The sequence below is a fragment of the Jaculus jaculus genome, chromosome 10, assembly GCF_020740685.1.
Source record: "Jaculus jaculus isolate mJacJac1 chromosome 10, mJacJac1.mat.Y.cur, whole genome shotgun sequence".
Classification (NCBI taxonomy): domain Eukaryota; kingdom Metazoa; phylum Chordata; class Mammalia; order Rodentia; family Dipodidae; genus Jaculus; species Jaculus jaculus.
The window spans coordinates 18,909,660-18,933,742 of NC_059111.1; the positions used below are offsets into that span (position 1 = coordinate 18,909,660).

Consider the following 24,083-nt stretch of genomic DNA (forward strand, 5'->3'; position numbering starts at 1 on the left):
AAAAATAAAATATTTTAAAAATTAATAAGGTGGATCGTGTTCCTGAGGAATGACACCCAAGTTGGTCCTCTGGCCTTTGCATGCACGTAACATACACACACACCCATGCACACACATGGGCATGCATGTGTATCAAAAAAAAAAAAAGAAAGTGACAAGTGTGTCGTGACCAAGAAATTCCAAGCTTATTGGCACAATCCACCCCCTTGCTGGACAATCCAAGTCCATTGACACTATGAGCTCTTCATTGCTTCTTACAAATACCTGGCCCCAGACTCCTCTAGTCCTTCCTGGCGAGGTTAACCAGAACGCACATAGCTGTGCCTCTCCCTTTTGGGAAATGCTTTCAGCATTATCATGCAATCAAATCTTCATCCTCTGAGCTAGAGAGATGGCTTAGCAGTTAAGGCACTTGTCTTCAAAGCCTAAGGACCCAGGTTCAGTTCCCCAGGACCCACATAAAGCCAGATGCCCAAGGTGGCACATGTATCTGGAGTTCATTTGCAGTGGCTGGAGGCTCTGGTGTGCCTATTCTGTCCCCACCCTCAAATAAATAAAATGCAATAATTTTTTTTAAAAATCTTCTTCCTCTTAGGGAAGTACCCAACAGTGACCTGATATGGTCACTGGCCAGACCTTTGCCAATCTCCTAGCCTAGCTCTGTTGACTCCTGCATTGATTATTATTTTGTGTGTGTGAGAGAGAGAGTGTGTGTGTGATGTGCGTGCCCAGCGGAGAGCATCAGGTGTCATCATCTTGTCACTCATCCATGTATTTTCCTGGAGACAAAGTCTGTCTCAGAACCCGGAGCTGCCATTTTTAGCCAGACTGACTGACCAGTGAGCCCCAGCAACTGTCCAGTGTCTGCTCCCCAAAGGTCTGGGGCAAGGGGTGTGTGTGGTCATGCCCAGACGCTTATGTGAGTGCTGACGTATCTGTCTCGGGGTGAGTCAATCAGGCCCCCTCAGGACCTCGTGCTTACTCAGCACGTGCTCTTACCCATGCAACCCCTTCTTGCTTCTCCTTTGATCTGTCTTTCCATGATGCCTCACACGCCTCGATACCATCTCCTGACTTCGCTGACTTTGCCCATTTATTATCTACCACTTACCTGGGGCACCGTTCTCTTTTCCAAGGCACCATTCTTTTGTCTTTCAAGATGTAAATTCATTTTTATTATTTATTTATCTGAGAGAGAAAGGTGAGAGAAAGAAAGAAAGATCACCGGGCGTGGTTGCACACGCCTTTAATCCTAGCACTCGGGAGGCAGAGGTAGGAGGATCGCCATGAGTTCAAGGCCACCCTGAGACTACAGAGTTGATTCCAGGTCAGCCTGGACCAGAGTGAGACCCTACCTCAAAAACAAAAAAAAAAAAAAAAAAAAATAAAAGAAAAGAAAGAAAGAAAGGGAGGAGGGAGGGAGGGAAGGAAGGAGGAAGGAAGGAAAGAAGGAAGGAAGGAAGGAAGAAAAGAAGGAAGGAAGGGAGGGAGGGAGGGAGGGAGGGAGGGAGGGACAAGCCAGGGCCTCCAGCCACTGCAAACGAATTCCAGGCACATGCACCACCATATGTATCTGTCTTACATGGGTTCTGAGGTGAACCTGGGTCCTTAGGCTTCACAGGCAAGTGCCTTAACCTCTAAGCCATCTCTCCAGACCCACACTTCTTTTTAAAAAATATTTTATTTCATTCATTTAAGAGAGAAGCAGAAAGAAGGAGGGAGGAGGGGCACTCCAGGGCCTCCTGCCACTGCAAGCGAACTCTAGACACACGCGCTACGTTGTGCACCTGGCTTTATATGGGTGCTGGGGAATCAAAGCTTGGTCATCAGGCTTTGCAAGCAAGTGCCTTTACCCACTGAGGCACCTCTCCGGCCCAACAAGCCCTGCTTCTATCGTAACCAACATACAATACGACGGAGAAGCCAGACCAACCCATCCCAGTTTGATCCTGCTGCCCAAGGCCCCAGCCAGCATCTGCCTCGCCGCCCTTGTCCTCCTTCCTGGCTAGCAGTTGGAGGAATCGTTGCATGGCAGTCTTGAACAACAAGAGGTGGCCAGGCGCCATGCTGAGTGACAGCCACTCTTTCTGCGGATATGGAAAGTAACCCAAAGAAAGAAACCGTTGCAGTCACTGGAGGCATCCGAGAGACAAGAAAAAGCCTCTGACTGCATTTCCTTGGTTCATTTCCATGGAGCTGGACCACGGACAATGGACAATGCACGTGTCCAGGCAGTAAAACGGGAGGGGAGGCAGGCAGTGGCCATCTGCCAGACATCCCCAAGCAGGACCCATCTTTCCAGGCACAGCGCATTCCTATGGTATCCTGTGTCCTCAGGGCTAAGTATATTAGGTTTCCCCCCTTATGCAAGTGCCAAGTGGTCGGGGTAGTTATTTTTGCTTTCTAATGCACAAACGTGTAAGTGGAAAAGTTAAACCCACATAGTCTGGGGGGAAAAGGAATAGGCTAACTGAGATATTTATCTCTTAATCCCTTAATAGCTGGGTTCCCACTGTACCCTGCAAGTTACGGGCCGAGTCCTGTTCATTTTCATAACCTAGCACAATGTGCTTAATGTTGGTTGGGTTTAATTAAAAATATCTCCGTTGTTATGGAAGGAGACGTGTAGCTGAACAAGCTTTAGTGCCACAGAAGTTTTTGTTTCACATTAATTTTACAGTGAGTACTGCCTTTTGCTTAGCTAATGACTGGATTGGGCATAAATGGGACATTATTTTAAATAATGGTCTCAGGTTAGGGCAACAGTGTAAACTTTTTACTGCCAGAGTCACTCCAACAAACGATCATTTCTGATTCAGAACTGTTTTACAAACTGTCATATTTCCTACACACACTACCCTCTGGCTCAGTGAGTCACACAAGGCTAGCCTGAAGGATGGCTGGATCACTTCCATGGCTGGTGACTTACTGAGACACGTTAAACGTGGACCTTCATGTTACAGTTAAAATTGTAATGATTGGTCAGGCGTGGTGGCGCACGCCTTTGGGCCCAGCATTCGGGAGGCAGAGGTAGGAGGATCACTGGGAGTTTGAGGTCACCCTGAGACTATATAATGAATTCCTGATCAGCCTGGGCTAGAGCGAGACCTTCCTCAAAAAAAAAAAAAAAAAAAAAAAAAAATTGTAGTGAGTTGGGGGTTCCAAAAAATACAAATGTCTAATCAGTTAGCAGTACTTAGGAGCAAATCGCAATGTCCTCCCTAGCAAGAGTTCTATACTGGCCTTGACTACTTGACTATAGGTTACTTATAAAGATGCATCCTCTCCAGTGGCCAGTTTCTCACTCATAAATGTCCGCTGGTAGTACCCCTAATGTGCCAGAAGGTGGCAGAAGAGAGTAGGGCAAAACTGTGAGCTAGGCATTGTACTGGCAATTTTGTTTGTTTGTTTTTTGGGGGGGGAAGGTTCGAGGTAGGGTCTCACTCTAGCTCAGGCTGACCTGGAATTCATTATGTAGCCTCAGGGTGGCCTCGAACTCACAGTGATCCTCCTACCTCTGCGCCTCCCGAGTGCTGGGACTAAAGGCGTGTGCCACCACGCCCAGCCTTTTATGTTTTTTATAAGTTGCATATATTCCCCTCATGCCCTCCATTTTCTCATCCCTCACCCCTCTTATTAGTCCCCCTTTGTTCCCCTACTTCCACACAATATGTACTTAACATGATTTTATCTAAATAATATCTAGAGAAGACATGATATAATCTTTTAAGGAGACTTGCTTAATTTATTTAATATAATTATCTCCAATTACATCTGTTTTCCTGCAATTTACATAACTTAATTATACTTTACTACTGAAAAAACTCTTACACACACACTACATTTTTTTTATCACCGTCTCTCTGGCTGGACACCTAGGGTGGTTCCATATCTTAGCTGCTGTGAATGGTCCTGCAATAGTCTTTGGGGTAAATATACCCAGGAGTGGTATAGCTGAGTCACATGGACTACTATGGAAAAAAAAAAAGTTTTGTTTTGTTGTTGTTGTTGAGACACAGTCTCATTCTGTAGCCCAAACTGTCCAGCAGCTCAACTTTGACGCCCAGGCTCAAATTCATAGCAGTCCTCCTACCTGGGATTACAGGTGCTGTAAGCGTGCTGGGATTACAGGGATGCACCATCAAACACGTGGTTCATGTGATGCTGGGTATCCAACCCAGGGCTTCCTGCATGCCACACAAGCACTCCACCAACTGAGCTCCATCCCCAGACCATGAAAAAATTTTTAAATATTTTTATTTATTTCTTTGCAAGCAGAGAACGAGAGAGAGATAAAGAGAAGACAGAGAGAGAGAGAATGGGCACACCAGGGCCTCCAGCCACTGCAAACAAACTCCAGATGCATGTACCACCCTGTGCATCTGGCTTTACATGGGTACTGGGGACTCGAACCAGGGTCCTTAGGTATTGTAGGCAAGTGACTTAACCGCTGAGCCATCCCCATGAAAATTATTTTGATCTTCCTTTGAGCCTGTCTACAAACAGATTATGAACTCTTCGAGGGCAGGAACTGCATAGGTCTCCTTTGTACACCCAGAGCCTTCAGCCAAGCCATGTAGCCATGTAGGGGTGTGTGTGTGTGTGTGTGTGTGTGTGTGTGTGTGTGTGTATTAACACACCATTTGAAGGAGGAGTGGGAATTGCCCTCACTCATCCTGCCCCTGCCTTTCATTAGTACTCGATTGTTTATGTATTTCCGCCCAAGGCTCAGTTTTCCGGGGTGCAGGCTGACCTTCTCTCTGTCGTCACAGGATCACAGCACCCCATTTTCCGCTGCGTACACAGAAACACTCATGAGGAAGTTCCTGAGAGCTACTGTGACTCCAGCATGAAGCCAACCCCGGAAGAGGAACCCTGCAACCTCTTCCCCTGCCCAGCCTTGTAAGCAAACACTCTAGCTGGGTCACCTATTGTCTAGTCACTTCTGCTTGGAACTCATTAAGATCTTAGTAGCAGATTATAACCTAGTTTGTTGTTGCTGTTGTCGTTTTTAAGGTAGGATCTCTCTCTAGCCTGAGCTAACCTGGCAATCTCTGTAGTCCCAGGCTGGCCTTGAACTCACAGTAACCTCCCACCTCTGTCTCCTGAGTGCTGGGATTAAAGGCATGTGTGACCACACTCTGTCAATAACCTAGTTGTCATTTTTATTATTTTAATGTTTATTTATTTGCAAGCTGAGAGAGATAGAGACAGAGAGAAAGAGAAAGAATGGCCATGCCAGGGCCTTCAGCTGCTGCAAATGAGCCCCAAATGCATGTGCCAGTTTGTGCATCTGGCTTTATGTGGGTACTGGGGAACTGAACCCTGGTCTTTAGGTTTTGCAAGCAAGTGCCTTAACTGCTGAGCCATCTCTCCAGCCTGTAACCTAGTTTTTAGTTTTAATCTGATTTGGAAACCCCTGACTTGAGCTATTATGGTCTGTCAAACAAGCCTGACTACCTTTAGGGAAGAACTCCAGAGCCTATAGCCAGGTAGCAAGGCTGTGTGCTTAGCCAGGAGGCCCTCCCAGGAAAACAAAGGAAGCTGCAAATAATGGGATCCCAGTGGGTCAGTGTCTTTGGTGAGCTGAACACAGACAGAGGAAACTGAAAGGTCTGCCTGGACGAGTCAGGAAAAATGTCCAGGAGATGTTTTGGACAGTTATTGAGTGACAAATAACATACTCTCAGAATAGGCTGGGCAGACCCTAAAGGGTCAAAACCTACTCCTGGGCATAATAGAAACATACTTCTTATTCATGTCCATGAAGAACCTGTGCTGGTGCCTCATCCAGGAGATTACCAAGACTGGGATGGGGGAGGGTTATGAGGAGGACACGGAAACAGGACAAAGCCAAGAAGGCAGAACGGAAACTTTTGAGTTCCAGGCTTGGGAAGATGGCTCAGTGAGTAAGAGCCCTTTACAAGAGCATGAGGAACTGAGGTCAATCCCCAGTACCCATGTAAAAAGCCAGGCATAGCTGTGTGTGCCTGTAACCTCAACACTGAGTGGGGGTGGAAATAGGAGGGTCACTCGGGGCTCACTGGTCAGCAGGTTTAGCTGAAAAATAAAAAGGAGAGCTTCTGGGTCAGTGAGACTCTGTCTTAGAGAAATAAGGCAGAAGAGTAATAGAGGAGGACACGCAACGTCCCCCTCTGTTCATGTGCACGCGGGGTACACGCATCTGCGCACACACTCACGCACACACACGGGTGCATACACTGAACACACTCACCAAAATAAACAAGACTTTTTAGGGCTGGAGAGATGGCTAAGCGGTTAAAGCACTTGCCTGCAAAGCCTAAGGACCCAGGTTTGATTCCCCAGATGCACAAGGTGGTGCATGCAGCTGAAGTTCATTTGCAGTGGCTAAAAGCCCTGGTGCACCCATTCTCTTCCTCTCTCTACTCTCTCTCTCTCTCTCTCTCTCTCTCTCTTTCTCTCTCTCTCTGCCTCTTTCTCTTCTGTCTCTTTCAAATAGATAAATAAAAATAAAATAAACTTAGGGCTGGAAAGGTGGCTTAGCAGCTAAGGCACTTGCCTGCAAAGCCAAATGACCCAGGTTTGATTCCCCAGGACCTACATAAAGCCAGAAGCACAAGGTAGCACATGATTCTGGAGTTTGTCTGCAGGGGCTAGAGGCCCTGGTGTGCCCATTCTCTCCCTCTCTGTCTTTCTCTTTCTCTCAAATCAATAAATAAGTGAATAAAATACTTTTAAAGAATAAAATGAGGGCTGGAGAGATGGCTTAGCCGTTAAGCGCTTGCCTGTGAAGCCTAAGGACCCCGGTTCGAGGCTCGGTTCCCCAGGTCCCACGTTAGCCAGATGCACAAGGGGGCGGACGCGTCTGGAGTTCGTTTGCAGAGGCTGGAAGCCCTGGCGTGCCCATTCTCTCTCTCTCCCTCTATCTGTCTTTCTGTGTCTGTCGCTCTCAAATAAATAAATAAATAATTTTAAAAAAAAAGAATAAAATGAATTTTTTAAAAAAGACTTCATAGTTCAAAACTGGGTTAAGGGCTGGAGAGATGGCTTAGCGGTTAAGCGCTTGCCTGTGAAGCCTGAGGACCGCGGTTCGAGGTCGGGTTCCCCAGGTCCCACGTTAGCCAGATGCACAAGGGGGCGCACGCGTCTGGAGTTCGTTTGCAGAGGCTGGAAGCCCTGGCGCGCCCATTCTCTCTCTCTCCCTCTATCTGTCTTTCTGTCTGTGTCTGTCACTCTCAAATAAATAAATAAATTTTTTAAAAAAAAAAGTTTTATAAAAAAAAAACTGGGTTAATGTTCTATAGGGAAATAAAACAAACTTTGATGTTGACCTTTGAGGCAGTTGGGGGAGCATTGTGTTTTGTTACTAGAGATATCATCTGGGCCTTCTCAGTTTTCTATAACTTTGCACGGCATCTAAGCAAATCTACTCATGAGTAAATAGCATGTCAAACAAGCAAACTCCCCGACAGACTCACATGGCCCTTCAAGCTGACTGTTAGATGTGGGTCCCCTCCTGGTAACTGATCTCTCTCTCTTTTCTCTCTCTCTCTCTCTCCTCTTGCCCTCCTTCTGTGGGCCAGCTGGGACATTGGGGAGTGGTCCGAGTGCAGCAAAACCTGTGGCCTGGGCATGCAGCACCGCCAGGTCCTCTGCCGCCAGGTGTATGCCAACCGCAGCCTCACGGTGCAACCCTACCGCTGCCAGCACCTGGAGAAGCCGGAGACCACCAGCACGTGCCAGCTCAAGATCTGCAGCGAGTGGCAGATTCGCACAGACTGGACTTCGGTACGGGGCCTCCCCCTCCAAGACCCGCTGCTGGAACCAGAGACACCTGACCCTGGGCAGGGTGGGGGCGTGGGGGGAGGCATCTTCCGGGCAGTCGTGTTTGCAGACCACGGGACGTAGGTGCCAATAACCTGACAGAGTTCAGGCTAGTGCGTCCCATCACCGCCACGGCCAACGTCACAGGTGAGTCAGTGGGAATCTTGAGCCTGCCAACCTCACCTGCCCCGTGTGTAAAGGGAAGGCTGACGGGCAGTCACAGAGCCAACTCATTTCAGTTTGAGTCATGGAATACAGTAAGCAAGATTTCATCTGCACAGATCTTAGGGGAACGGGCTGTGAGTTTTCTAGAGCTCAGTAGTTTTGAGTACTGCAGAGGATCCAGCAACACAGGGGGCCTCACCACAGTCACACATCCTGATAAAGCATGAGGAACCTTAGCCCGGAGTGGTGGCGCACTCCTTTTTTTTAAGTATTTTTATTTATTTATTTATTTGAGAGTGACAGACACAGAGAGAAAGACAGATAGAGGGAGAGAGAGAGAATGGGCACATCAGGGCCTCCATCCACTGCAAACGAACTCCAGACGCGTGCGCCCCCTTGTGCATCTGGCTAACGTGGGACCTGGGGAACCGAGCCTCGAACCGGGGTCCTTAGGCTTCACAGGCAAGTGCTTAACGGCTAAGCCATCTCTCCAGCCTGGCAGACTCCTTTTAATGCCAGCACTCAGGAGGCAGAGGCAGGAGGATTGCCGTGAGTTCAAGGCCAACTTGAGACTACAGACTGAATTCCAAGTCAGCTAGGGAATCGAACCAGGGTCCTTTGACTCTGCAGGCAAGCACCTTAACCACTAAGCCATCTCTCCAGCCCTCTCTGTACTTTTTATAATCCTTCCTCCCTTTTAGTCCAAGTCTTCCTCCCTGGTGTATGGATCTTAATTCTTTAAACTCATGATCCGGGGATGCCCTACGTTTACTGGCGGAGGGCGTATTGGCAATGAGGGCCTCCCAGCCCGCCGTCAGCTCTGCACTCACGGAAGCTTGCTGTGTCTCAGTGCTCAGTGCCCTGTGGAGTGGGGCAGAGGACCCGCGACGTGAAGTGCGTGAGTAACCTCGGGGACGTGGTGGATGACGAGGAGTGCAACATGAAACTGCGACCAAATGACATCGAGAACTGCGACATGGGACCTTGCGCAAAGAGCTGGTTCCTCACGGAGTGGAGTGAACGGGTGAGTATGCTGGTGGCGGACAGCCTGGCAGGGGCTTGGCTGGGCTCGTGGGCTCGTGGGCGCGGGCTGCAGGGCACAGGGTTTCCTAAAGCTGCACCAGCCGAGAAAGTAGCCCAAAATCCCAAAGTAAAAATCCAACTCTAGGGAGGAAAAAGAAAAAAAAAGATGCATCATTTAAGTTTTGTAAAACGCTAAGAATAAGATTACTAGGGGCTGGAGAGATGGCTCAGCGGTTAAGGCACTTGTCTGCGAAGCCTAAGTCCCTGGTTCCATTCCCCAGTACCCACATAAGCCAGATGCCAAGGGGGCGCATGCTTCTGGGGTTTTTAGGCAGTGGCTGGAGGCCTTGGCGTGCCCATTCTCCTCTTCCTCCTCCTCCTCCCCCTCCTCCTCCTCCTTCTCTCTCTCTCTCTTCCCCCTCTCTCAAATATATAAATAAAATACTTTTTATAATAAATATATTTATATATTATAAATGTATAATAAAAATACTTTTATTTATTTAAGAGAGAGAAAGAGGCAGACAGGGAGGGAGAGATTGAGAGAGAGAGAGTGAATGGTAAAATGTACCCCAAATGGCATAAATGTGCCTAAGGGATTGAGGGAGGTCAGTCTATTGGAAAGGGGACGAATGTATGTGTATGTAATGTGTATTTAGCTACTTAAGAGCAAGGAAGGGGAGATGGCTAAGTGGTCCAAAGCTCTTGCTTGAAGACCCTGGTGAGAGTGTGCATGTACGTACACACACACACACACACACACACACACACACACACTCACACAGAGAAGCAAGGAAGGCACTATTCACTGTCCGTTTCAGGGACTCACAAAACATGAGAAGCAGGATGACATTATTCACTATATCTAATAATCACTCAATAATATGAGATACTGAGGAGGGTTAAGTTAACTTTTTGCCATCCATTCCCCAACCTTAAACAGAGCCCCTCAGTCCTCATAGGACGATCCAAGCCTGTTAAATCAGAAGCCCGGGCCTCATAAATCAGAGGCCACATCCGCCTGTAACCTTTCTCTTTCAAGATGAGACCCCCCCCTGTGAGGGTTAGAGAACCCAGACCCGAGGCCAGGCAGGCCAGATCAGCCTCCTGTCGCCAGGGAAACTGAAGAAAGGCACAAAGTTCAGGCTTTGGGTCCGTCCTATCTGGTGCCATCCGGGCTCCCCGTTGTTCTGGCTCCTAGCACGCAGGGAGGTTGAGTCCTGGGGTGTGGAACTTCTCCCCTCCCCCACAAACTCCATCGAAGCAAGAAGGCCTTGTTCTTTGGAGGAGGAAACCCTTTCCTGTGGCTTGGGTGAGCCCCTTACGCTATTCCAAGCTGTATTAACGCCTCCCCTCCCCAAACAAATCCATGTCAGTGTTTCTCCTGACCCAACCAACCTTTAAAAAAAACATTTTATTTGGGCTGGGGAGATGGCTTAGCAGTTATGGCGCCTTTAATCCCAGTACTCAGGGGGCAGAGGGAGGAGGATCACTGTGAGTTCAAGGCCACCCTGAGACTACAGGGTGAACTCCAGGTCAGCCTGGGCTAGAGTGAGACCCTACCTCGAAAGACCAAAAAAAAAAAAAAAAAAAAAAGATAAATAGTAATTTAAGGGCTGGAGAGATGGCTTCGTTGTTAAGGCACTTGGCAGCAGAGCCAAAGGATCCAGGTTTGGTTCCCCCGGCTCCATGCAAAGCCAGAAGCACAAGGTGGCACATGCCATCTGGAGTTTGTTTACAGTGGCTAGAGGCCCTGGTGTGCCCATTTGCCCGCATTCCCTCCCTATCTCACTATCAAATAAGTAAATAAAAATTAAAATTAAATAAAATTCTTAAAAGGTAATTGAAGAAAAATAAGTGCTACACAAAATTAAAGGACACGTGGAACAAAGAGAGGGAAGGGACAGTGAACTTGGCTTCCTTTTCCTCGTGGAAGTGTCAGTGAACAATAGGAGAGGCCACGCAGCAGATTCTGCCCAGTCAGCTACTCCAGGTATTGGAGGAACCGTGTCTAGTTTGTGGACTTCCCAGCAGATCTTGGAAGTTTAACTGGGACTCAGATAGGGTCCTTCCTTAGCCAGTGACCTCTCACACAAGGAAGCCAGGTTCCACCTTTGCTCTTACCAGAATTCCTCAGCGCACTTCTAACCTGCAGTATGCCTACCTGTCCCCACCCCAACCTTGATAAAATGCAGATTCTGAGGCAGCAGGGGTGGAGAGGGTCTAGAGTCCACCAAAGACACTGGCCCAAAGGCCACCTCGAATAACAAGGCTATCCAGAAGACGCAGTAGACCTGCCAAGTTCACAAAAGCCTTGGATGTCTGGAGCTCCTGAGTCCCAGCCCCGCCCACTCCCTGTGTCAATGCAATGCCTCAGGCTCGAAGGACACCCTTGCCCCATGGTCTGGGGGTATTAGCCAGCAGGTATTGGTGTGTTGAATAACCCCTGGTGGTCAGCAGGCATTGCGAGGACCCTCGGCAGGATCCGTGAAGCCCGCCACCCAGGATCTTGTCTGAGTCCTTCGTCAGACAAGTGTGTTCCTCACGCCTCCCAGGGTGTCGGAAGACGGCCTTTTACATGGAATCCACATGCTTCCTAACAAGTCCCAATTGTCCTTTAGAAAACCTGGGGGCTCCCTCCTTATGTGACAACCTGAAGCCACTTGAGAACCTCTTCCTCTTGCCCAGGTTAAAAAATTCCTAGTTCGTTTGACTAATTCTTTTTGTGATCTAGTTTGAAACCTAACCAAAGAGGTATAAGCTTTTTAATGAAAACTTTAAAGTATTTTAAAAAGCGAGACACTTGGGCTGGAGAGATGGCGTAGCGGTTAAGCGCTTGCCCATGAAGCCTAAGGACCCCGGTTCGAGGCTCGGTTCCCCAGGTCCCACGTTAGCCAGATGCACAAGGGGGCACACGCGTCTGGAGTTCGTTTGCAGAGGCTGGAGGCCCTGGCGCGCCCATTCTCTCTCTCTCCCTCTATCTGTCTTTCTCTCTGTCTGTCACTCTCAAATAAATAAATAAATAAATGATTAAAAAATAAAAAAAAGTGAGACACTTGAAGATGGAAAGACCTCCCATGCGCATGGATAAACAGAAGTTACACTGTAAAAACAGCTATATTGCCAAAACGCAGCCTATAGATTTAGTATAACCGTCATCAAAATCCCAGTGGCATTTTTCACAGAATTAGAAAAAAAAATCCTAAAATTCACATGGAAGCACAGTTGGTATTTAATTTTTGGAAGCACAAAAGACTTTGAATAGCTTAAGCAATCCTAAGCAGGAAAAAAAAACAATGTTGGAAATATTATAATACCTGATTTCAAATTATTCTACAAAGCCATAGTAAAAACTATACTAGGGAGGGAGAGATGGCTCAGCAGCTAAGGCCTGCAAAGCCTAATGATACATATTCAATTCCCAAGTACCCACATAAAGCCAGATGCACAAAGTGGCGCATTCATCTGGAGTTCGTTTTCAGCAACTAGAGGCCCTGGTGTGCTCATTCTCCCTCTCTCCCCCCCACCCCCTGCTCCTTGCAAATAATTTTTTTTTTTAATTCCATGATATTAGCACATAGACCAATGAAATAGAATAGAAGGTCCAGGTATAAGTCCACCCAACTACAGCCACCTAATCTTTGACAAAGAGTCAAAAAGACACATTAGAAAGAAAAGACATCTCACCCAACAAATGGAGCTGGGAAAACTGGCTATCAAAATGTTAAATAATAGCTGGGTGTGGTGGCACATGCTTTTAATCCCAGCACTCGGGAGGCAGAGGTAGGAGGATCACCGTGAGTTCAAGGCCACCCTGAGACTCCATAGTGAATCCCGGGTCAGCCTGGGCTAGAGTGAGACCCTACCTTGAAAAACCAAAAAGAAAAAAAAAAAAAAAATCATAAAAAGCACAAAGGATGAGCCCTTTCTTCTTCACTGTAGAACTTGTCTGTTCTTTGGAAAAGAAGTTTTAAGCCACGCACATTGGGTGAGAGGAGGATAAATGACTTTTGATCTGTCTACCCCTTGAACTGACATTCCTAGACGTTCATTCTTATTTTAGAGTAGCTGAGTGGAGGTAGACATGGCGCCTCATGCCTGCAATCCCCGCACTCGGGAGGCAGAAGCGGGAGGTGGCTGTGAGTTAAGAGCCAGGTTGGGCTCCAGAGTGAGTTCCAGTCAGCCTGGGCTAGAGTGAGACCCTGCCTCAAAAAAAAGCAAAAATCCAGGTGTGATGGTGCACACCTTTAATCCCAGCACTCAGGAGGCAGAGGTAAGAGGGTCAGCGTGAGTTTGAGGCCACTCTGAGACTACATAATGAGTTCTAGGTCAGCCTGAGCTAGAGTAAGATCCTACCTTGAAAAAAAAAAAAAAAGGTTGAATGGGAGTAAGGAAGACTCATTAATTCTGGTGTCATTTCTGTGGCCATGGTTTCCTTTTTACTTGACCTTGAGTGACCGATGACTCTCTGAGTTTCAGAGTCCACATCTGTAGTTTCCTGAGTGAACAGTAAGAGAAAAACCCACTGGGAACCATGGCCCATGGGAGGCTGACACAGGGAAAGTTCCTGTGGATGGCTTCATTCCATACAAGGAAGCAATAGAATCCCCTGTCCACGCTGACCTCTGAGCCACCAGGTGGCCCTGCAACAAGTTCTGCAAGGGCTGGAGCGATAGCTCAGTCGTTAAAGTCACTTTGTTGCAAAACCCGACATCCAGGGTTCAATTCCCCAATCCCCATGTAAAGCCAGATACACAACATGGCACATGTGTTTGGAGTTCCTTTGCAGTGGCTGGAGACCCTGGCTCACCCATACTCACTCTCTTTCTGTCTGCTCTTTCCCTCTCTCCCTTTCTCTCAAATAAATAAATATTTTAAAAAAATAGTTCTTGGGCTGGAGAAATAGCTTAGCAGTTAAGACACTTTCCTGCAAAGCCTAAGAACTCATGTTCAAATCTCCAGGTCCCACATATCGAGAGACAGAGTGACACAAGCATACAACGTCTCACATGTGCCACAAAGGGGGCACACGCATCCAGAGTGTTCATTCACAGCGGCTGCAGGCCCTGGCACACCCATTCTCCCTCTCTCTCTCTCTCTCTCATTCTTCTTCTTTCTCTTTGTCAAAATAATTTTTAAAACTATAGTTCTGCCCCTCCAGAAAGACCCAACAGCTGATTGTGGTCTCCTACATTTGAATAGTTGCTTTACAAAAATAATCTACCCAGTTAACTTGTTAGTCTAAATTATGCAAATTTGGGGATGGAGAGATGGGTCAGTGGTTAAAGGTGATTGCTTGCAATGTTTGCTGACCCAGGTTCAGTTCCCCAGGACCTACTTAAACCCAGATTCACAAAGTGGTTCATGTGTCTGGAATTTGTTTACAGTGGCAAGAGCCCCTGGCAAATAAAAAACTTTAAAGTATGTGATTTGCCATTACTAAGAGTACACATGTATTAAGCACCAACTACAGACCAAGGATGCATGAAAGGCAGCCCCTACTTTTCTGAGCTCAAAAGAAAGAGACCAAGGCCTGGAGAGATGGCTTAGTGGTTAAGGCATTTGCCTGCAAAACCAAAGGACCCAGGTTCAATTCCTCAGGACCCACATGAGCTAGATGCACAAGGTGGCACATGTGCTTGGATTTCGTTTGCAGCGGCTAAAGGCCCTGGTGCAGCCAATCTCTCTCTCTCTCTCTCCTCTCTCTCTCTCTCTCTCTCTCTCTCTCTTTCTCTCTCTCTCTCTCTCTCCCTCTTTCTCTCCTCTCTTTCTCAAATAAGTAAAACTAAATTTTAAAAAAGGATAAGACCAGAAGGAAAAGAAGGTTCAAGCTCACACACTTTAAGGATGCAGAGAATACAGTAGTGCCCGATTTACAAAAATAATTCATCTCTCCCTCAGTACACTGACAGCCAGTCTGAATTGACTTGACTGAATTGACCATAGGTTTCACTGGTCTCAATGACTCACCCGAAAACCATCTTTGCAAATACCTTTAAAATGTCAGTTCGGGGCTAGAGAGATGGTTTAGTAGTTAAGCGCTTGCCTGTGAAGCCTAAGGACTCCCGTTCGAGGCTCTATTCCCCAGGACCCACACTAGCCAGACGCACAAGGGGGTGCACACATCTGGAGCTCATTTGCAGCAGCTGGAGGCCCTGGCGTGCCCATTCTCTCTCCCTCCCCCCCCCCACTCTCACTCTCAAATAAATAAATAAAAATAAACAAAAATAACTCTTAAAAATGTCAGCCTGACCAAACTTTTTAGTTCTAACAGCTTTTTCTTTTTACAAATCAGTGATAGTGTTAAACTTATTGTGTGTGGGGGGACATTTGTGTGTGTGTATGTGTGTGTGTGTGTGTGTGTGTGGTCGTGAAGGTGTCACGGCATGAGTGTGGAAGTCAGAGGACAATCTTGAGGTGTCTGTTCCCTTCTTCCACCTTCCTTGTAAAAGGGTCTCTTGCCACTGCAAAGACACTGCCTAGCAAACGCAAGAGCTCTGGATTCTCGACCTCCCATCGTGGGAGGTACATTGGGATCACAGCTACCTGAGCCACTTTGTGTGCAGCTTTTTAAGTGGGTGCTGCGGGAAGATTGGACTCGGGTGGCCAGGCTTTGCCAGCAAGTGCCTTTAAAAGCCCAGGCGCCTCACCAGTCACACACACAAAACCTGCAAGAATGTCCACCAACCTCACTTTTGCAAGACTTCATTGCTAAGGATGTTTTTCAAGTGTGAAATGAGAAAAGGCAGTGAGTTAATTTAATGACGAAAAGTGGTACAGAAAACTGAAGTTAAGGACAGCTGTGAGAGCCTTCAAACTGAACTGTTGCTGGGGTGAGAAGGCAGGCACACCAGAAGATTCCTTGGGAACCCTACACATGTGTTTTCTCAGCCCAGAAGTTCAGTCACGAGTCGGTTTCTTCTCTATGAGAGCAGATGCGACCTTCTTCCAGGAACATATCTCGGGAGCAGCGAGTGGATGTGTGAGGTCCAGTCCCTGGCTGCTGGGAGGGAAGAACTCCACCTCCTCCCCCCCCCCCCCATTTCTGCTGGCAGACTGCCTAGGCCAGACCTTGCCTGGGTACCTCCTTTCAAATCTAAATGTGTCCCTCTCTCACTACCATTGACATAACAAGGTGAAACTCCTCTCCGGGTCCCATCAGCATGGTGTCCTCTCACTGGGTCCTGATTTAATCCTTTAGCCTTCTTTTTTATTTTTATTGACAACTTCCATAATTGTAAACAATATCCCATGGTAATTCCTTCCCTCGCCCCACTTTCCCCTTTGCAACTCCATTCTCCATCATATCCCCTCCTCCTCTCAACCAGTCTCTTTTGTTTTGATGTCATGGTCTTTTCCTCCTATCATGACGGTCTTGTGTAGGTAGTGTCAGGCACTGTGAGGTCATGAATATTCAGGCCATTTTGCGTCGGGAGGAGCACGTTGTAAGGAGTCCTACCCTTCCTTTGGCTCTTACGTTCTTTCTGCCACCTCTTCCGCAATGGACCCTGCGCCTTGGAAGGTGTGATAGAGATATTGCAGTGCTGAGCACTCCTCTGTCACTTCTCCTCAGCACCATGATGCCTTCTGAGTCATCCCAACCTTTAGCCTTCTTTTAACACATGGAACTTGGAGAAATTTTGCTAGATGCATGCATATTCTAGGTTTTTAAATATATTTCTTAATATTTTTATTTATTTATTTGCAAGCACAGAGAGAGGAAGGGAAGGAGGGCAGGAGGGAGGGAGGGAGAGAGTGGGTGCACCAGGGTTTCTAACCACTGCAAAACAACTCCAGTTGCATGTGCCGTTTTGTGTATCTGGCTTTATTTACATGAGTACTGGGGAATTGAACCCAGGCCATCAGGTTTTGCCAACAAGCACCTTTAACTGCTGAGCCATATCTCCAGCCAAAATTTTACATTTTGAAAACAGAAAATTAAGTTAGCAAATCTGATGGAAACTGGCATTTGATTTACTTTTTATTCTTTACCAGGGATTTTAAATATCTTTAGATTTAAGGACAAAAATGCCTCCAGCGTAAATGATTCCAAGTATTATAACAAATGACTTTTTAACCCAATAGACTGGATCATGGTCTCAGATTTTTCATAACGATACAAATGGAGCAAAAGTCATAAAATGAATGACCCAGTAGGGAAGGGGAAACTCCCGCTACCCTGTTAGATTCTCTGGCTAACGCCTGTGAATTAAACTAACAAAAGATTAATGGGAGAAAGGCATGCATATGCATTGGTTGTTAATATTTTTATGTGGCACACGAGACATCATAGGATGAGGTGAAAACTCCAAAGAAGTAGCTGGACTGGGGAGTTATATCCTACTGTAACGTAAGGCCAAAAAAAAAAAAAACAAATGTAGAGAAATAACTTTGAAAAAGAAAGGCCAGGGGCTGGAGAGATGGCTTAGTGGTTAAGGCACTTACCTGCGAAACCTAAGGACCCATGTTCAACTCTCCAGATCTCACCTTAGCCAGACGCACAAACGTGAGGCAAATGCACAAGGTGGCACACGTGTCTAGAGTTTGATTGCAGTGGCTGGAGGCCCTGATGCGCCAATTCATTCTCTCTTTCTCTTATAAAAAGATTTTTAAAAAATGATGGTTCATGAACCCCTGCCCACATCAAGCCTCCTTTCCCAGAGAGCAAAAAGAAAGAAAGGAATGTGACTTGGGTAAAGGAGGAAATGGGTATAGATGTGCCATGGGGATTCTGAGTGTGCCAAGGGTATACTTAACCAGACAGTCAAGGGTGTTTTAGAGGACATGACATTTGAGCTGTAAAAGGATTCTGATGTGTCCTGGTGAGGGCAAGAGCCACCCAGGAAAACAGAATAACACATGCCAGGGCTCTTAGCGTATCCTGTGTGATCAGGGAATGGTGACTTTGCTGGCTCCGTTCCAAATGAAGTGTGTGGGTGTGTGGGGAGGGATAGTGGGACATTAGTCTATAAGAATGAGTTGGCTGTGACCACTTAAAACTGATTAATTGGGGCTGGAGAGATGGCGTAGAGGGTAAGCGCTTGCCTGTGAAGCCTAAGGACCCCGGTTCGAGGCTCGGTTCCCCAGGTCCCACGTTAGCCAGATGCACAAGGGGGCGCACGCATCTGGAGTTCGTTTGCAGAGGCTGGAAGCCCTGGCGCGCCCATTCTCTCTCTCTCCCTCTACCTGTCTTTCTCTCTGTGTCTGTCGCTCTCAAATAAATAAATAAATAAAATTTTTAAAAAAACTGATTAATTGAATCCAGGTATGGTGGTGCCTTCAATCCCAGTACTCGGGAGGCTGAGATAGGAGGATTGCCAACAGTTCAAGGCCAGCCTGGACTGCAGAGTGAGTTCCAGGTCAACTTGGGCTAGAGTGAGACCCTGCCTCAAAAGAAGAACATTAATAAGGCTGGAGGGATGGCTTAACGGTTAAGGCGTTTGCCTGCAAAGCCATAGGATCCAGGTTCCATTCTCCAGGACCCACGTAAGCCAGATGCACAAGGCACTGCACATGTCTGGAGCTCGTTTGCAGTGGCTGAAGGTCCTGGTGCACCCATTCTCTTTCTCTTTCTCTCTCTCTCCCTCTCCCTTTTTCTCTGTCAAATAAATAAATATTTTAAAAAGAAAATAAATTGTTTATTTCTGGAACTTTCCATTGAACATGTTCAGACTGCAATTAGCCATGAGTAACCAACACCATACAAGGCACAAAGTTTGTAGATAAGGAGGGGGACTAGTTTCATGGAATGTGTCACGCAGGAGAAGTTGAAAGACGTTTCTAAAAGGAGAGAGTGTGAGAGACAGTGAGGCATCCTGTCCTCCTGAGCATCGGGGGAGAGTGGCCTCAGAACCCGCCAGTGCCCCTCTGACGTGCCCCGTTTCCACTTTGCAGTGCTCAGCAGAGTGTGGGGCCGGGGTGCGGACACGGTCGGTGGTATGCATGACCAACCACGTCAGCAGCCTGCCTCTGGAGGGCTGCGGGAACAACAGGCCAGCCGAGGCCACCCCGTGTGACAATGGACCCTGCACAGGCAAGGTGGAGTGGTTCGCTGGGAGCTGGAGTCAGGTAAGTTGCCAAAACCGGGTGTATCTGTCTGCCTGTCTGCTATCTGTCCATCTTCAAGAGACAGCATACCAGCTTGGAATCTGCCTGTAGCATCTTGGAAAAGCTCTGCAGGCTGTCTCATCCACTCAACAGGAAGTCATTGTTCTTTGAAGCCCTTGAGTTACATGAATGGATTAAACAACTATTACTGCCCTCAGGGAGCTTATGGGTCTGGCTGGGTTTCCTTGCCTATAAAATCCTGGCCCTGCTGGCCTCTTACAAAGCTGTATGTGGAAGTCATGAGATAACGTACACAAAGCAGCAAAGCCCCTGGTGTATTGCCGCAGCAGGTGGCAGATGCCGCCGCAGCTAAGAGAGCCAGTTCTGTATTTGACACTGTCTGAACCTGCCCTGTAAGAAGCTGGAATTAGGCATGATAAAGAACAGATGAGGAACTGGAGACATGGCTCAGTGCATGTGATTCTTGCAAGCATGAGGACCTGAGTTCAGATCCCAAGCACCTAAATAAAAGCCAGGCGTGGCAGCATGCCCCTGTGATCCTAGTGCTGAGGAGGCAGAGACAGAAGGCTCTGCAGGCAGAGAAAAACAGGTTGGGATATCATGCCCAGAGGCATTCCCTCCCCCCGCAAAAGAACTGACTGCTGCTCCCCAAAAAAGTGTAATCCACAACCCCATAGGGATTACTTACAACCCCACTGAGGAAGGTCCCCAACTGAAAAGGGGGACAGGGCTGAGGGAAAAGAGGGTAGCAACACATGATGTATCAGCCATATGAAATATGTTCTTAATAATAATGATGATAATTTTAAAAAAAGAAGGCTCTGCAGGTTTTGCTGGGGAGCTAGTCTAGAGAAATTATTGAGCTCAGTGGTTCAGTGAGAGACCGTGTCTCAAAAAATAGCATGAGGGGAAGATGAATGGCTCAGTAGTGAAAAGCACTTACTGCAGGCTGGAGGGATGGCTTAGTGGTTAAGGCATTTGCCTGCAAAGCCAAAGGACCCAGGTTCAATTCCCCAGGACCCAAGTTAGCCAGATGTACAAGGTGGCACATGTGTCTGGAGTTCGTTACCAGAGGCTGGAGGCCCTGGTGTGCCCATTCTCTCTCTCTCTCTCTCTCTCTCTCTCTCTCTCTCTCTCTCTCTCTCTCTCTCCCTTTCTCTCTCTGTCAAATAAATAAATAAATAAGTAAAAATAGGGCTGGAGAGATGGCTTAGCAGTTAAGCGCTTGTCTGTGAAGCCTAAGGACCCCGGTTTGAGGCTCGGTTCCCCAGGTCCCACGTTAGCCAGATGCACAAGGGGGCGCACGCGTCTGGAGTTCGTTTGCAGAGGCTGGAAGCCCTGGCACACCCATTCTCTCTCTCTCTCCCTCTGTCTTTCTCTCTGTGTCTGTCACTCTCAAATAAATAAATAAATAAATAATTTTTTAAAAAAAATAAATAAAATATTTAAAAGAATAATGAAAAAATGTTTAAAGCAGTCACTGCTCAAGCCTGGAGGCTAGAGCTTGGGTCTCCAGAACCCACATAGCTGGACACATCTACCACACACACCTGTAATCCCCAAAACAACCTCTACCAATGGAAGGCAGAGTCAGGAGAATCCCAAAGCTTGATGGCCAGCTAGTCTGCTGTCCACAGCAGCAAGATAACAGGAGAAGGCTGGAGAGATGGCTTAGTGGTTATGGCACTTACCTGCAAAGCCTAAGGTCCCATGTTTGATTCTCTAGATCCCATGTAAGCCAGACACATGCACGGTGGGGCAAGCACAAAGTCACACATGCCCACTAGGTGGTGCAAGCATCTGGAGTTCGATTGCAGCATCTGAGGCCTTGGTGTGCCAGCTCTCTCTGACACTCATTCTTTAAAACAAAGCAAACAAACAGGAGAGACCTTGTTACAAACAAGGTGGAAGGAGAGGCATGACGGAGGCACGTTGCCCTGAGGTTGTCCTCTGACCTCCACATATATGCTGTGTTCATACATACCTACATACCATACACACATGTACACGTATATACACACAAAATGAAATAAGATACAGAGTGAGTGAGGGAGACACCCAACATCAGTCTCTGGCCTCCACACACATGTACACACACCTGCACTTACATGAACCCAGACACATGCAAACATGCATCCACTCATGCATGCACACCACACATGCACAAACACATGCACGCATGCCACACGTGCATGCATGCCACGCACACATAGGCAAAAGAGAAAAAGAAAAGATGGTACTGGATATGTTTCCTTTCCAGGGGTGTGTGTAGAGTATTGTAGTGTGGTGTGTGACCTCGCGTGGTGTGGCATGTGCACGCGTGTGCAAGCACACCTGCCCCATGGACACGCATGCAGAGGCTAGAGAACGCCAGGTACGCTCTGTCGCTCACCCACGTGGTTCCTTGAGACCGAATCTCTCACTTATCCCAGAGCTGCCACTTTTAGGTGAACAAGCCCCCGTGGCTCTCCAGTCTCTGCCCCTTCTCCCACCAAACACACACACTTGTTACAGACATGTGTGGTCATGCCCCCCTCCCAATTTTGTTTTACGTGGGTGCTGGAAAATAGAACTCGAGAAGTCTCAGGCCCTCATGATTCCACAGCCAGAGCTACTAACCACTGAGCATCTCCCCAGCCCCTGAATACTTCTTCAGTTCTGAAATTGAATGCAAAGCCCCCCCAAAAATGTGACATGTCAGCCCCTGTGATATCCCTGGGATGGTTCCTCCCCGTGTATTTATTTATTCATTTATTTTCACTGAGTAGAAACTTTGTTAGCTTCTTTTTTTTTTTTTTTGGTTTTTCGAAGTAAGGTTTCACTCTAGCCCAGGCTGACCTGGAATTCACTATGTAGTCTCAGGGTGGCCTCGAACTCACGGTGATCCTCCTACCTCTGCCTCCCAAGTGCTGGGATTAAAGGCGTGCGCCACTACGCCCGGCTACATTGAGTAGAAACTTTGTATGGACACACCATGTGAAGGTACCATCCTTTCCCTCCTCCCTGCCCCATTCCACTGAGGGCCCTCCTCAGGGGCACTGGTGACATTCACCGTGGGGTTGTGGGTTATGAGTCGTGAGAGCAGACAGTCATCGTGGGCCCCTCCATTTATTGTGAGCTCCGGGCTCGCCTAACATCTGGACCCAGGGCCAGATGAGTCTCCAAGGACTTTTGGCCGATGGTCACAATTTATACGTTATTAAGACTGTTTCCATATAGAATTATATATTTTTAAGTAGCTTTAAAAACAGACCTTGAAAAACTGGACTGCTTCGTCCTTGTAAATTGATACAAGCCCTTTGGCAAACAAGTTGGGAGATAAAAGCCAAGACACAGAGAAACGTCCATCTGTCTCACCCAGTCACTCCACTCCTAGGGGCTGTTTGAAGGAAGTAATTTCCAAAAGCCAACAAAGAAAAAAAAACTTTCAGCCAAGATGTGCACGACAGCAGGATGGTTAGGAATATTATAGCTTTGTAGTAAATCACTAAAAGAGCAAAAGAGCATGGAATGGTGACCGTCACCAAGTCATGTCCGGTGGCACCCTGCCTGGAATCCCAGCATTCAGGAGACGAAGGTAGGAGAAACAAGGCCAGACTGGGCTACATAGTAAGTTCATGGGCAGTCTGGGCTACGTGAGATTCTGTCTCAAAGAAATAAAAGAAAAGAATGGTTAATATGGCATAAAAGGTACAGGTAACAGAACTGCAAATGACAAGGAGATGATGAAAATATATAAACTCTCGAGGGCTGGAGAGATGGTTCAGTGGTTAAGGTGCTTCCTTGCAAAGTCTACAGGCCCACCTTCGCTTTCCCCAGCACCCGCTTAAAGCCACACCCCCAAAGTGGCGCATGAATCTGGAGTTCCTTTGCAGCACCCAGAGGCCCCGGTGCACCCACTCTCCCTCTCGTTCCTTGCAAAGAAATAAATAAAACAAGAATCTATAACCTCTTTGTTTAGGGGTTGTCTTTTTTCTGCAGGCAGGATTTTTTTACTTGCCCCTGTTTTTATTTGATTATGTGGCTTCGTCCAGGCAGCAGAGCTGATGTTAAGAGTCGCCGCGCGGGGAGACGGCTCACGTTGTAGAAGGCTTGCCACGCAAGCATGAGGACCTGAGTTCGGATCCCCAAAGCCCACATAAGTCTGGCCGTGGCCGTGTGTGTCTGTGATCCCAGCACACTTACAAGAAGACGGGAGGCAAAGACAGTAACGGCCTGCCAAGCCCACGGGTCAGTCTGCCTGGCACAGGGCGGAAGTCTGTCCTCTGACCTCCACATGAATGCCTTGGCATGTTTTCACACACACATATACATATGAACACACATATACAACATACATACACACAATACATGTATGTAGCAGTTGCCCCCTCACTGCTGAGACCAAAAAAAAAATGAAAGAGTAGCGGCCTAGGGGAGAAAAGGCTTTATTTCAGCTTACAGGGTGTTGTTTTTTTCTAATCTTTATTTATTTGCAAGGAAAGGGAGAGAGAAAACGGACGCACCAGGGCCTCTTTCCACTGCAAACAAACTGCAGATGCGTATGCCACTTTGTGTATCTGGCTTTATGTGGGTACTGGGGAATCAAACATGGAGCGTTCTCTATACCCTCATGTGTTTGGGATCAAGCCTCATATTTAGCCCCCAGCAGGGGGAGCTTTGGGAGGAGGAGTCCTGCGAGGGGAGGTGTGTGGCTGGGGGTGGGCCTTGGGATTTTAGAACCCCACCCCACTTGCTTCTCTTGCTCCCTGTTCTTACCATGCCTTCCCAGCCATGATGAAACCTCCCCTGAAAACTGTAAATTGAGGGCTGGGGAGATGAATCCACAGTCAAAGCACTTGCTCGCAAAGCCTGATTTAAATTGTTTAATTGTGATGTATTTAGATGAAACTAAACACTAGGTATGGTGGTACTCACCTCTAATCCCACCACTTGGAAGGTGGAGGCAGGAGGATCAGAAGTTCAAGGTCATCGCTGGTTACATAGCAAGTTCAAGGCCAGCCTGTGCTACCTGGGATCTC

The 24,083-nt window shown here is 47.5% G+C and overlaps 1 protein-coding gene across 2 annotated transcripts in view; it reads left to right on the top strand.

The window, feature by feature from the left end:
- The window catches only part of Thsd4 (thrombospondin type 1 domain containing 4), a 694,201-nt gene that overhangs the window by 657,641 nt on the left and 12,477 nt on the right, over positions 1 to 24,083 (top strand). For both annotated transcript variants that reach the window (XM_045160247.1, XM_045160248.1), the window contains 4 exons: positions 4,773 to 4,902; positions 7,566 to 7,770; positions 8,822 to 8,995; positions 18,889 to 19,062. In XM_045160247.1, the coding sequence (XP_045016182.1) occupies positions 4,773 to 4,902; positions 7,566 to 7,770; positions 8,822 to 8,995; positions 18,889 to 19,062 (683 nt within the window). The remainder of the gene's footprint in view (positions 1 to 4,772; positions 4,903 to 7,565; positions 7,771 to 8,821; positions 8,996 to 18,888; positions 19,063 to 24,083) is intronic.